The 15,129-nt window shown below is 40.6% G+C and overlaps 1 protein-coding gene across 2 annotated transcripts in view; it reads left to right on the plus strand.

The window, feature by feature from the left end:
• UPF3A (UPF3A regulator of nonsense mediated mRNA decay) overlaps positions 1 to 12,114 on the plus strand; it is a 23,993-nt gene extending 11,879 nt beyond the window's left edge. For both annotated transcript variants that reach the window (XM_035894398.1, XM_009638915.2), the window contains 5 exons: positions 2,847 to 2,902; positions 2,994 to 3,152; positions 4,914 to 5,074; positions 8,541 to 8,835; positions 11,204 to 12,114. In XM_035894398.1, coding sequence (XP_035750291.1) covers positions 2,847 to 2,902; positions 2,994 to 3,152; positions 4,914 to 5,074; positions 8,541 to 8,835; positions 11,204 to 11,377 — 845 coding nt within the window. In that variant the 3' untranslated portion in view covers positions 11,378 to 12,114. The remainder of the gene's footprint in view (positions 1 to 2,846; positions 2,903 to 2,993; positions 3,153 to 4,913; positions 5,075 to 8,540; positions 8,836 to 11,203) is intronic.
• The last annotated feature ends 3,015 nt before the right edge of the window (positions 12,115 to 15,129 follow it).

Genomic DNA, 15,129 nt, shown 5'->3' on the forward strand with positions numbered 1-15,129 from the left:
TTTCCCTAGGTGTGACAACAGAGTAGGAAAAAAAAATCAGCCTTTGCTATTATTTCTTTACAGTGTAAAAGTAACCACCCCTTTTTATTAGAATCATAGAATCATTTAGGTTGGAAAAGGCCTTTAAGATCGTCCAGTCCAACCGTTAGCCTAACCCTGCCATCCCACCACTAAACCATGTCCCTAAGCACCTCGTCTGTCCAGCTTTTAAATACCTCCAGGGATGGGGACTTGGCCACTTCTCTGGGTAGTGTGTTCCAGTGCTTGACAACCCTTTTGGTGAAGAAGTCTTTCCTAATACCCAATCTAAACCTCCCTTGGTGCAACTTGAGACCATTTCCTCTCATCCTATCGCTGCTATTTGTCTGGTTTGTCCCTGCCTGTGAAAAGCATTTCTGTAGTGGCATTAACTATTCTTCATATGCATAAATTAGTAGTTGGCTGGAGAGATTTGGAATTTAAACAGTATAGAGAAAATAGAAATGTTAGAAGTAAGGACAGCTAGATAATTCTGTTATCAATAAAACTGGTTGCTTTCCTAGATAGGGAAATTTCCCAACAGTTTTTATTTACCCCAAATCTTCCCTAGTATTTGACAGCAGAGTAAAAGCAGTCAAAATTTTCTAAGAAGTTTAAAATTTACAAAATGTTTACAATTCTAAGAAAGATTTATTAACTTCAAACTATTCTATCAATGAAAATGATTAATCTTGAGAATTGCAGATTTCTGAGTTACAATATTGGCTGAAGGCAGCTTTACATTAGGAGTTTTAATGTTTTGTTTCTGTTAAATCACAGGAAATCAAATCAGTTGCTTTATTTTTTCTGCTGTTCAAAACTGTGACCATTGCTATCAATATAAAACCAAAGATTACCTCAGTGGATAGCATGTTCATAGCAAAATTATGTAAATGAGTTTAGTTGCATGTCCAGTTTCAAAGGTGTCACTCCCACTGAAGTCAATGAAAGACCCGCCCAGGACTTTGTTGGCAGAATTGGGCTTCACATTCTCAGCATTTCTCCAGGTAGTGTTACTGCAAACCAACATGTTTTGTGCATCACGTCAGATGCATTAGCTCATCAATTTCATTGTGGCAGAGATAGAAAACAGATTTTCTCTATAACAAGATGAAGGTAAGCTCATTATTCTGGCTTGTGTGTAGGGAGCAAGAGAAAATATAAAACTTATTGCTGACACAGGTCTTCATGCCTGTAAGTAAGATGGGTAAGATTCAGGTTTGATAAACATTTTTTTCCCCCTCCTCTTTTGATAGTACTCATCACCCTGCCTCTCTCCCTTGAACTTCAAGTTATAATTTCTGATGAAACCTCTTGCGTCACAGTCTTAGTCATGCCAAGGGCCAAGTTCTGGACTGCCAGTGTACCTTACCCTTTCCCCAGGCCCTCCAGTTACAATTTGTGATCACTTTTAGCATGTAAAAGTGCCCAGAAGTGGACACTGCTCAGACAGGGGAACTTAATGGGAGCAGGAAGGAGAGGCGGAGCTGCAGATCTGAGAGACTGCTGGGCAGGGGCATGCTGGGGACCTAAAATTTGTCAAAAATTACAGGCAGGTGGAAGAGAGGGGGGTGGGTAGTGTGGGGAATCTAGGGATAGAGGGAGGCAGATCTCAAATCAACAATCTTTTTTTTGGTTGTTGCTTTTCAGCAGTGATATTTGCTAAAAATAAATACTGAATCCTATCAAGGCTTCCTATTCATAACTGCGTAACAAGGTTTTATCATTAACCAATGGGTTGCCCCCAGGATATTCATGCTTTCAAGACAAAAACAGTCAAATGTTTTTGGGATATAAATTGTGTCTGGATTTTGGCTATGCCATTTCAAATTTGATGAAAACTTTTTTATTTCTTCCTTTTTTTTTTCTTCCAAATCCTGTCATGCATTCCAATAGTGACATTTTCTCCTGGTTTGAGGAAGAGTCCTATAAATAACGGTAGAGCAATTTCTAGTAGCAAACATTTTCTGTAACTCCATCCTGGGACATCGAAGACTGACAAAATTTGTAATAACTACTCACAGCTATAAGTACATGAATTCAAGTTTGAATTCAATACTGACAGTCATGAATGCTATACATAATACAGAATTTGATTATGTTCTCCAAGTTTTTGTAGAATTTGGGATGGTTCAGGCAGGTGGCTTAGGCTAGATGCGACAGCTCTGTAACATAAGAATGGCTGTGATCCAGTAGATGAGGCATTTTATTTGTTATTTGGGAAGCCAGGGTTTTATTGAATCTGCTGGTACTTTGCTGTGTAACGTGGGACAAACCACTTCTCTCTTACTCATCCTATTTTCCCACGGAGAGGTGAATGCTAAATGGTAGTCAAATGGAGATATTATATGAGAATGAAAATGTTTCCTTCATGATGTACTTTGAAATCTGGGATTGAAAAGTGCTATGTGAGATTACAGTAATGTGGGCTGTATATGAACAGCAATATAGCTGGGTTTCATTTCAATGTACAAAATTAAAATGTAGGAATAGGTTCTGAAGAGATTTCTTTCCTTTTTGGTAAATAACCGTTTAATGAGCAAGAGAGAAAAGCCATTCTCTGAACTGAAAAGATACGATTTTTAATTAAACATTAAATAAACATGCAACATATCTCTGTTGCTTCTAACCCTAACAGCAAAAAAACCCCAAAGTGTTTCTAAGATGGAATGATGGGAATGCCTTCAAAAATATATAAAATATGTAGTTTTATTAATTACTTAGCTCCCTTGCACATAAAGCTAGAAAAAAGGGGTTCATACTGAAGTAAAGAAATGAGTACATATTTTAGGAGTTGAACACTATATCACAAATTTTTTGTGTTTTAGCTAGAAGAACAACACCTCTTTTGGAATATATTAAAAATAGAAAATTAGAAAAGCAGGTACGTTCAGAATTTTGCCTGAAGTTCAACATTTATGTTTCACATGGTTTTCCATTGGACAACTTACAATTAATCATTTTGACCTCTTCAGAGAATACGAGAAGAGAAAAGAGAAGAACGAAGGCGGAGAGAATTGGAGAAGAAACGTCTGCGAGAGGAAGAGAAAAGGAAGCGCAGAGAAGAAGAAAGACGTAAAAGAAAAGAAGTGGAGAAGCAAAAGAAGATTTCTGAAAAAGAAATAAGGATCAAGGTACCTTAATGAACAAAAAAAAAAAAATCTGTTGAAGTTATCCAGAAGTTCCTTTGGTTTCTCACTTTGTTTATGTACTGCTTACGCTGTGTGTCACAGCGCAGTGTGGAGATACCAAACCAGTTTTGACTGGCAGGGGAAATAATGTAGGGCTTTGACTAAGTAGTGTTGTTGAAAAATGTGGCTAATTACCTTAGGTACAGTGATGTGCTGATGCAGTTATGGCAGGTAACTCAGATATCTTTATACAACACTGCCACATTCTATGCTGACATAACCTCACAGAACCAAATTGTTCCGTGCTAACACGTTGGAATATTATTGCAAATAGGACTTTAACACTGTCTGTCATGTAAATCTTCATGTAGCCTATGTGCTGAGATTTTTGTGTGTTTATGCTCAGAACGGATTTATTTTGATAGTATGCTTTAAACAAGTTATAAGAAAGTCTTGCTAATTTCAGGCTGTGCTGCCTTATAACAGTCTGAATAGATGTGCTTTTAATGACTTCACTTAGGTGGGTGTATTTTGTGCTATTATGTCTGGGCATTTAAGACCTTATTTGTGTAAGATGACATAGATAATAACTATTCTTCTGAGATAAATTTTGTGGTATTGGAAAGGTTTGATAGGCTGTTTTGAAGAGAAAAATTGGTATAAGAGTCTGTAACATAACAGAAGGACACACAGACTCGCTCCAGATCTTGGGGTGGGGAGAAGGCACAGAGCTGTGTACTTCTTTCCTCTTCCCTTTCTTACTAGACAACAGTTGCCGGCACCTGGACATAAAAAATAGTGAGTTCTGAAGCCAAATTACAGATTTTTCATATTTAGGCATAAAGAAAAACATTCTGGAACTTCTGAAGAAAAGGGAATTACTCTTTAAAATGTATTACCCAAACCTGGTTGTCCAAAAGACCCCAGTATTTATGACATATCTGTGGCAATGTGACCTTGAAAGCTAGTTCTGTCTCCTAAAGAAAAGGAAAATACTACCTGAGAGGAACATTGCAGAAGTTTCAAATATTGGAGAAGAATAACCTGTGCTCATTTCAGAAAAACTGGTGGAATGAAAAGACTGATGAGGTGTTCTGCTTATTCTTGAAATGTTAGAGAAATAGTTTGAGACAGTTCATCCTTCTATACAGATTATTCCTGTAATGCTAGACACTGCTCAAGCTCTGTGCGAGTTATTTGTTGTGAAAGGAACGGACTTCTTGGAAATCTTAATCTCCAAGCTGAAAATGCAATGTGATCTTTTCTGCTAACATCATAATTTTTTACTCAGTCTTTTTCTGTCAGGGTGTATTTATACTAAGTACCTACTTCTGTATGCTGGTCCCTCCCAAGTAGTTCATGTGTAACACATTTTATATATAAGATTTCATGGAGTGAAGTATTAATCTTGCTCCTTTTGTCTTAGAGGTTCTGCTTTTTATTTTATTGGCAATAACATTGAAATTGTAGACCATAATAACATCTTTGTATATAAAACTTAGAAGAGTAGGTAAGTGCTTTCTCCAGTATTCTCAGCATATTTAAAAGTGCGCAGCTGAATGCCTGTTAGTGATGGTCACTCCTTAACAAAAGTAAACCGCCCTCTTGAAATAACTTTGTAAATTTTATACTTCATAAAATACATTCTTACCATTTAAATATCTTCAATCTTAATAGATTTTTGATATATTTAATGCATTGTTAAAATGTTATTACAATAAAGGAGAATAATTTTACATCATAATATAAACAAATATTTCTTAGCTTCTTAAGAAGCCTGAAAAAGGAGATGAGCTGGCCAGTGAAAAGCACAAAGAAAAAGGTGAAGAAGGTGACATTGAAGAAAACAAATGGGATAAATCACCTGGATCTGGGAGTATAAAATCCAAATCATTGGAAGGTTCACTAAAAGAACTTAAGGAAAAGTAAGTAATATTTATCGTTTAGGCTCCAAATTATATCCTAAATGTTTTCATTTGAAGGCTTAAACATGATGTAAGTGGTGCGTTGGCTGGGTGTTTTGTCAGCACGAGACTGATTTCATTCTGTCTGTGAACAAATCTCTCGCTGTCCTTTTTGTAAAACGTGTTCAGTAACAGCTTACTGACCTGATGGCAGTTCTAGTGCATGCATTTTGTTATTTGTGAAATGTTTGGAAATCCCAGACTGGAAGGATTTCTGCGTGAAAAGTCATTCAGGGTTTCATTGTTACTTCACCTGCTCCCCGTCAAAAGCTCAGGTAAGGCAGTCCTTCCATTACTGATGTCAAAAACTAAATTGCCTCAGGTGCCTTACTCTTCCATCACACTTTATTAATTTCTGCTGCAATGAACAGATAAATGTGTCTGATAAATGGGACAATGGCAGAATAGTTAAGGTGTGAATGACAGCCTTATGATGCAGGTGCAAAAGGCTGCCTCTGTCTCCCGCTGCCTTTTGTGTTGCATATGGAATAGTAGGAACAAGAGGTATAGCCCAGTCCTATAACTACTGTGGCCCGGAAATGTCTTACAAATATTTTCAGCACCTGGTTCTCTCTCTTGTCCTTTGGCACGTGTGTCCATCTCAAGCAGGATGCACCCATAAGATATGCAAGATACATAACTAAGAATAATACGCTACTGAAGTAAACAATACTTTGTTCTTCAGTAGAGTTTTTCAGCCAAGCTCTCAAAAGTACTTCGCAAAATGAAAGAGCTGAATCTGAGATTTCATGTATGTGTGCAACATGTACATAAGGACAAGGTTCGGCATTTAAATAATTTACCTAAGGTATTATATACACAGTATTAGAGGAAGTTTGGGATTGTGCTCCAGGAGCCTTGCAGGCTACCTGCCTATTCTGAGTAGCTTAAATTTTACCTTTGTCCACTTAGGTTCTTGATTTTTATGAAAAGTGCGTAGGAGCTGCAAATCTTCTCCTAATGGCAAATAGAAAGATAAAGAAACTTTGAACACTGGAAAATAAAACCACTGAATTTGCTAATTGAAGAAGTGGTTCACCTGTAATATCCTACATGCATTAGTCATCTTTTTTTGTCTCTGACTAAGGACTTCAAACATGGGCTCAGTGTTTCAGTATGTTGAGTATGTCCTGAAAGATGCTGACAACTTCCATTTCTTATTCTCTGATGGAAATTGAAAATATTCAGCAACTCTTTTCATTGATGTTCTTTAACAAAGGAAGCAGAACAGGTTCAACAGAAACACTTGCAGGGGCAAGTCAGTTGTTGCTAATAAGGCTTTTTATGTATTAAGATCTTGGTGGGGCCATAGAACATTTTTACTATTGATCCTGTAAGTTTAATAAGACATTAATGTAGATTTTCCACGTGTAAAACAGAATCCTTTTGGCTGTGCAGGTGCAGTAAGTGTTACCTTGTCTTTCCAAGTGCTCATTTCATCGTGATTTTTTAGTGAGTGGGATTAGGTAGCAGGCTATGAGCTATTTCAGCTGTATTGAGAATTAAAGTTTTAACTACTTCATCACTAACTCAGAAATCAGTCATAAACTGTAACTTCCAACTCTACATGCAGGAGACTGAATTGCCTTTTTGAAACCATGTTTAAAGGCTCAGTAGCAATAGCTTTCTACCACAAGTTAAAACCTCAGTAAGTGCGTGAGCGTACATGGTCACATATGGATTTGAAACTAGACCAAACAGAAGTATGCTTCCATTCCCTTTGCTTCCATTCATTTCTGCTTTCTCATTCTCTGGCTGTGTAACTTTCTCTTCCACCTATACTTTGTAATTGCATGCCCTGCTGTTTCCACTCTTGCCTGCCTGTTCACCCTGGCTGAATTTTAGAAAGCTACTTCAACCACTCTTGAACCAGAGTTTGTATCCCTGTCACCTGCCTACCTCCAGGCACATCCATTCCTTCCTTGCCCACAGTAACAGGCAGGGGAAGAGACAGGTACTGGGCAATGCTACAGCAATAAATCCAGGTGTGTCTCCCTGGATTTTTGGAAGGTCATGCTCTGAGCCTTGCTAGGACTTGGGAGTAGTGTCTAGAACAGCATATTAAATGTGAAATAAACCAACTTACACCCACGTACCCCTTGAGAACTAGCATAATAATTTATATACATGTATGTATGCTACAGGTACAGTATCTCTGTAATTGTGATTGATTCAGGTGTCTGTGACAGCTGGGACATTGCTTCCACTTGGTGAATGTGTTATGCTGGCGCAAACAGAGTCTCGCCAAATGCTGAATAACTTACCTGTCATTCAAGTTTTATTCCTGACCTGCAGCTCTTCCTGAGATGGGGCCCCTACCTTGGCAGCCCCACCAATGCCCAAGTTCATGGCAGAGGCTGACAATTTTCACAGTTCTGTTATTTAAAAAGAAAGTTATATAGAAAGATACACTGTTATGATATTAAACCATTCTAAATGAGAAGCATGTCACTATTTGATCACTACACCATTAGAAAATCTCCATCCTCTCTGATTCTGTCTGCTGATTCCCAAAATGCGAGCAGACTGTCGAAAGCAACTTTCCTGTTTCTATTTTAAGCATTTATACATATGTAACATATAAAAAGAAACTGCCTGTATTTGCTCCTTTTAAAGTTCAATCTATTCTGTAATCTTTCTTCATTATTTGCAGTTTGGCTGTATGATAGAAGCACCCACTTGCTGAACAGGAACACTGAAGTGGATAAGAGAGCTGAGAATTGTATCAGACAGGCAGCAAAATGTTGCAAACTAATAGTCTTTATAACATAAACCCATTGCAGCATGGCAGAAATTGAGTATTGTGTTGTGGTAAGGCAATAGTCTTTCGCCTAAATAAAATATGCAAAGGTAGGCTAAATTACTTGGAGACATAATAAACAAAAGCCTGGAAGATAAGTATTCATTTTCACAAATGCCTTCTGCAAGTTGCAATGTCGGTGAATGATGTTTGTTAGCGTCATAGAACTTTACAAATTGATACACGATACCTGCACCATTCCTTTGGGTCCTGAATGTCCCCATTCAAGGGAATACTCGTATACATGAGTCACCTCAAGAACAGGTCACAAGTGCTAATCATGCAGCACATGTTTATGTGAAGAGTATTGGGGAACTATTTATGGGATTGCAAAGAGGTATAGAAGTTGGAGAATGGGCCTTCCACAACAGTTGCACACAAGTCAGATGTTGCTTGCAAAGCTTTGTCTGCTATTTTGAACTGAATGCGTAGTCCAGGGCCAGACATACGTGGATAAGACATTCAGCAAAATTGCAGATAACCCCTTTTTAATGAGAGGAAAACAGCCTTGCCACACAGTTGATCTAAATACTGTTGAAGTCAAAGGAAGGCTTTGTATTGTATCCTTCAGCAGCTTTTTTTACTGTTAATTGCTTGGATTTTCTTTCTTTTTATACATACTCATAGGTCACAAACTGATAGTGACAAAGAGCAAAGAGATTTGGAGAGAAGATTTCGAGAAAAAGAACCTGAAAGACAAAGGTATCGATTGGATGATGGCAGAAAGCATAGAGCTCACTATGAGTTTGACAAGTTTGTGAGAAGGAATGAAGAAGAGCTGAAATGGGGGAAAGGATACAACCAAGACAGAGGAAAGAAAGGGAACTACAACTACAGCTTCACTGTGGAGGCAGTAGACAAACTGGGTAAAGAGGACAAGTGTGATGACATGGCATCCAAAAAGGAGCGCATAAGAAATAAGGTTCTTTTATTCATTTAGGATAATCTTTCATTAGTTAAATATGCTTCAAGATCACAGGTTTTACTTTCGCAACACAGCATAAAGATGCTTTTTCAAAAAAAGCAATTCTTTATTTCATTTTCAGTAACACCCAGACTTCTTTTTATTGTTACCAGAGGACACCAGCAGTTAAAATAAGTTAAGGTCACAGGTCTCTGCTCATTCATATTTACGATATATAGAAGGCCTTGTGTCTTCCTTTCAACCCTAGCATTTTTAGAACGCTGTTCTTGGAAGCCTTGTATTTTATGAGTGTATTAAAAATTGTTATATTTATGATCTGTAGTGAAATGTAAAGACAGTGGCATACTAGTCTTTTAAACATGTACTTCCGTTACCCAGCTCATAAAGTAATTATAGTATGGATTGGCCAGGCGTTGCGCAGTCGAGGAAATGTAAGGACTTAAATAAATAGCTAATTCAGAGACCGTTGTATTTAGAGGGTGTGAACGTGCAAATTCTTCAGTACTGTGTACCCACCAGTACAAAAAGGCTGTCATTTGGTCAGGACAAATTATGCTCATGGTCGTTGTCAGGGAAGGAGCAGGTGCAAAGCCAGTGTGAGCGGGGCCTGTAGCAGGGTGTGGAGAGGAGCTGTCCCTTGTTTGTCACCCAGAGACGTGGGCATCATTTGTCTCAGACTGTCCGATTTCATGGATGTGCCAGGGTCTTTTCAGGAGGTGGCTCGCCTTGTCACCCTCATTCTCTCTCCCTTCTGATCCTAGATTTTCCACAACAGATGACTGAAATACCGTTTAGTCTAGAAATTTGTTCTGCATGTGAAACTCCTCTTTCAAACCAAGCGACTGATCTGTGATGCAGGCCAAGGCTGACAAGGAGTAAACTGGTGACGTGTGGAGTGAGTGTGCAGGCAGTGCGTGTAGAGCAAGCCCAGGTGGGCTCGCTCTGCGTGGCAAGTGAGTCACCTTGTGCAGGCACAGACAGCCTGGTGTGCCCTGCATTTTGTTTACGCAAAGGTCAGCTGGGCAGTATGGGTGATGTTTTTCTGTGTATACACATGAGCCACTTTCCACATACACCCGCGGCTCAAGCTGTAGAACGCTCAGAAAAATGGCTAGTTCAGAAGCAGGAAGATGGGAAAAGCAATTTGCCTCATGCTTGCCACGCTACTCTTGGAATCTGGTGAAATATCTGCAACCTTGGAACCGGGTGGTGGGTCTTGGGGGCCTTTTGTCAAGCCTTAAGAAGCCACCTCCTTCTTATTTCTTCCCATCGCGCTTCTGGTAGCTTGCTGAGTCTCTGGATTAGTCCACACTTCAAGTGCTAATTTGTTCCCTAAACAAAATAAGCAATATCAGTCAAGTTTTTTGCAGTGTGGTGACTTGTTTTCCTTAGAGTATTTATCACGTAGATAAGAGTTAGGGGCTGAGTTTTCCAGCTTACCTATAGAATTCACAATGCCAACACAAGTTTTTAGGCAGAGATAGAGCTTCTTCCTGAAGTTTGTAAGAATCAATTAGAAAATGGGGAATTTCAGGTGTAAGTAACAGTTGTGTTAGCTTTCATGCAGACTGTGAGGTGCAGAGTCTGTGATGCGAAAAGTCGTTTGGACCCTTTATCATAAACTTTCCAATGGGCACTGCTTGTCAGAGGATCTGGTTTTATGCAGCTGTTTGTGATGTTGTGATGACGAATGCAAGAACAAAAGACCAGAATGACTTTAAAGTGTGAAGGCAACCGAAAGTTAATATAGTTTGATGTAGGACAGTTTCAGTGCTCTGCCACTGTCTTAAAACAGGCTGTTTAATGAAAATGTGCATTCCATGTTTAAACTGTGGTAAAGATTCGGGACTTGAAGTAGCAGTGCACACCCATCAATTGGTCAAGTTCAGTTGAGGATAATTTTCTAGCTGTTACCTGCTCAGCTGTTCTCTGGTTTGTCTTAATTTTTTATGTTTCTATTTAATATTTGTCATTTACCTGCAGAGTTGCAAGTACACAGGCTATTGTTCTTCCCAGTTGATGTTGGTGAAGGTAGCAACATATTTCAGAGTTTTACCTGTAATACTGTGTTTGATAATTGTCTGCAGTATTCCTCCTTGTTTACATCAAATGTATCGTAGGATCTTTAATTTTTACAGCTTGCTTCTTTTATTCAGAATGCTTGGCTCCCAAGAATAGTGTTAAAAACAAGACAGATATGAAATAGTCAATTTTCATTGCACTCCATTTTTTTCCTGGGTCTTCTGAAATGTAAAGCGATTTAACACAAAATCTGCTTTCTTCACAAACATTCATCACTTTAAAATCCCACGTATGTACCCCACACGGGTTTCCCAGAGCGTTAACCACATCTCCTTCCTTCTAGGATCGCCCAGCCATGCAGCTATACCAGCCAGGAGCTCGCATTCGAACACATACGGGATCTACAAGTAAAACCTATGACTGCAGTGGGAAATCCTTTGAAGATGCTCTTGATAAAAAGTATGAGGCAGATAATTCAGCTGGAGGTGGTTCTGAGAAGAGTGAAGAAGCAGAGTAAAACAAACCGGAGAAAAGACTTGTGAGAAGGGATGAACTTAGGATTCAGTGTCACCACAAAAAAATCCTTCGGGCTGTTTCTGAACTCCACAGGCTATTGCACCAACAAAATTGTAATAGCTCTGCCTCTTACTTTCTCTGCCTCTCACGTTCTGTAAAATAAAGGGAAGAGTGACTGTAGACCTATAAAGTATTTTACAGCAAAGGCATGTAGTTGCTTTTTTTGCAGAAAGCAGAGGAAATGCTGTTTGCCTAATTTAAAAGCAGTTGAATCTTTTATCATCAGATTTACCTTGAAACAGAAAACCTCTGATAATTTTGAAGGCGTATTTATACAAGACTTTTTCAGAAGCTATTTCACCTTTTCAAGTCTAAAGAAATGAAATTTACATTTGCATCAGTTTGAAACCTGAGGCACTTTAAATGTATTTGGTGCATGGCATGAGGGTGGCAGGACCCCTTCCTGCAAGGGGAGTTGCGGTGGGACCGGCCCTGGGAGGAAGCTCTGGGGCCAGCAGTGTTTGCAGGAGGAGGCCCAGAGTCTGCACAGTTGTGAGAAGTGTCCGTTGGTATCTGTACCTCATTGTGTTTACATTGTTTTTCAATTAACTATAGCGTCAGATAAGTGTTACTAAAGCTGCAAGTATGTCGTTAGAGAGTTTGTCATTTTCTGAGCCACTTCTGCCTTTTTCGTTTTAATGGATTCTTGTGCTTAAAACAGAAGAAAGCTAACGCAAACCTCAGCACTTAAACGATATATCTGGTTTTAATAAATTAGCTGGTTTTTATGTTTTTGACACTGACTTTGAAAAAAAAAGTGGTTGTACAGTGATGACTTTTTATATGCTAATGTTTCATATAAGTTGTGGTTGCAGGATTTGGAAAATGTCTGATACATGAACGTTCTGCAGTTCTATTTGTTAAAAAAAAATACACACACATGAATGTCAGCTGCAAACCACCATTTTGTAAGATCTAGGCCAAATTCTGCCCCTCCGATGCAGGCACACATATATATATGTGTGTGTGTGTGTGTATGTATATATACCTTCGATTGGTTTCAATGATAGCCATGTGTTAATGGAAGGGCAGAACATGTTCATTTATCTTTCATGGCTGAAAATTTCTCAGTTGTCTGAAACTGAGACCTGCTTTGTCGTTGAAGTTAAATAGTAAGATATTAATTTATTTTTACATCCTCTTTGAACATTTTATTATTAAGCGTAACATCTAATTGTTCTAGACTGAAAAATTATTTATTGTATTTTCCCAGATATTAAGCATTAAATAGAATAAAAGCAAAAAGATTTTGACTATGATTCTGAGACGTGATCTTCTGCAATTTTTTCATCTGTTACTCTAGAAAATTTAAGTCAGATGCTACGCTACTGGGTATTCTTCAGAAGCAGATGAAAATACAGTTGAGAAGTATTTTAGTATCGAGCTCCGTAAGTGAGCTGCCAACTGAAATTACTTCAACCTGAAGCAAAATTGCCGTTAGAGAATCATTTGGGCTTGGCTCCATCTAAAGTTTACCTTGTTCACTAAGTTTATCCTGACTGCAGAGGGAGGATTTTGTCTTGGCGACCCGGCTGCGTTGGGTAGCATGAGCATGGGGCAGGCTTTCCCCTCGGAGAAAGGGCCCAGCTTGGGCTGAGGAGAAGGAGACTCACTGAGAAAGGTCTCCCACAGTAGAGCTGGATGGGGCTGAGATCTTCCCAAACGCAGGTCTGCTCACTAGTGAGTATTTCCCACCCGCCTGGATGCCCGGGGGAGACTTGGGGTCCATGAGAGGGACCCGCAGAGATTTTGCACGTGGTTCAGCTTGAGATCTTTCTGCCAACGGTGGCTTCCAGGCTACTCCCCCACCTTCACCCAAGTGCCGAGGTTATGAGTACCTCTCGATAACACTGCAGGTAATTAACTAAATACAGTTTATTTAGCAGCAATTTTCCATTTGGGGCTTCTTATTTCCCACCTCTTTCAGTTACCAGAGAGTGGACGTCAAACCTCAACTCGGTGAAAACTGCCAGGCTTTGAACACCGGTGCCTGGGAGGTCAGGCTGCCGTCCCCTCGCTGACCCGCATTCCCCCTCCCTTCAATTATTTTCGCTTTCTTGTGGACGCAGCCTCCTGCACGGGGTTGGAGAGAGAGCCTGGCCTCTGACTTCTGGACTTGCATGGAAGCAATGCGTAGGACATTCGGATTCGGACGTGGAGAGAGCAGCTCATCGGTGTCTGCACCACGGCCGCATCCTGAGAGCCTCAGCTGCCTGGCAGCTCGGCTGCGCCGCTCGAGGAACTCTTGGGACAACCTCTGTTACTCAGCAGGTACTGGCATCGTTCCTCCTGCAACTGAGGGGGCCAGTGGAAGGTACCAGCCACCACCAGCAGGATCCGAGCATTTCTGTAGCCACGCATCACCTGTCATGACAAGCTCAGGAGAGACGGGAGCAACGAGGCACCAGCCCAGGACGCAGGAGAGTGCTGCCTGCAGGCTCTCCACTGAAGCGTGACCCCAAGGAGGCGAGAAATGCCCCCTGCCAGCAGAGAAATGCCCCGGATGAGGATGAGCTGCCCCTCTCTGTGCTGACGGCCATCTCGGGCACTGCCAGCAGGATGCAGTGTGCCTGTGGGAGCAGGGATCGGGTTTGGGATGGGGGTTTGTACAGCCCTATCTGTAGGGGAGACTGCACTCCTCACCTGACCGGGGCTCGAGGGCCACTGCCTGCTGGAAGTGGGTGTGTACCTCGTGGTACCGCTGCAGAATACGATGGCCAAAGAAGCAGAACACATTTCCAAGTCCATGCCCCAATCTCTCCTGCATGGGGATGCAGCAGGGCCTGAGCCTGCGCCCCCCGCCGGGGTGGCCAGGCAGGGGGAGCTGCCACCTGCTCCACGCTGGCTCGCTCTCCTACGCTCCTCCCGATGACACCAAATAAATGCAGGCTCGCAGCCTGTCTTTGTGCAAGCTCAGCGTGGCGTGAGAGCTTTAGCGCCGCAATAGTAACTTTGATTTGCAAATTCAGCTTTGCTGTAAGTAGATACAGAATCCCTGCAGAACGGGAATTGTGTCTGGTTACATCGCAGCTGGCTTTGGCGCCATCTGTTTTCTCACTTTTAAAATACAATGCTCTACATTTAATAAAAAAAAAAACTTCACCAGCTTGATAGCTTCCCGGAATGTCTGTTGCCCTGTTTCTTACTGAGGCCTGAGGTCATCAACATCCAGCAATATGGAGATCACCCTGTGCATCAAACTGGAACGGGGCTCCAGTCTGTCACGAACTATTGTGTTAAGGGAAACTGATGTGGAACGTAAATATTCAGTTAGAAAACCTGCACCCGTGCCCGTCGCCATTTTACAGAGAAGCTGATTGAGCTCCAAAACATTGTTCTGACAACTTCACGTTCAGTTTTTAAACACACTCTGCTGCTTTTATAATTTAAAATCAAATGTCTGTAAGTTGTTTTCAGAGAGTCTTTGGAGGTCTTGGCTCACCTCCCCAGCTGTGGTAAGCCAACACTGCCCGCTGTGCTGCAGGCAGTGTCTTTGCTGGCCTCTATTTGCAGCATTGGTCCTGAACGGCCCAAACAAAGCCATCAAAAGTTAACGGGACAAAAAACACTGACTGCGCACAAAATTATATTGAACACCAAAAGAAAACAAGCTTTAAAAGGAAAAAAAAAAAATTAAACTCATTTAGTACTTGCTCCCCACCATTTAGTACTTGCTCCCCACCACCACCACCT

Source organism: Egretta garzetta, unplaced genomic scaffold, assembly GCF_000687185.1.
Source record: "Egretta garzetta isolate BGI_Z169 unplaced genomic scaffold, ASM68718v1 scaffold5, whole genome shotgun sequence".
Classification (NCBI taxonomy): Eukaryota; Metazoa; Chordata; class Aves; order Pelecaniformes; family Ardeidae; genus Egretta; species Egretta garzetta.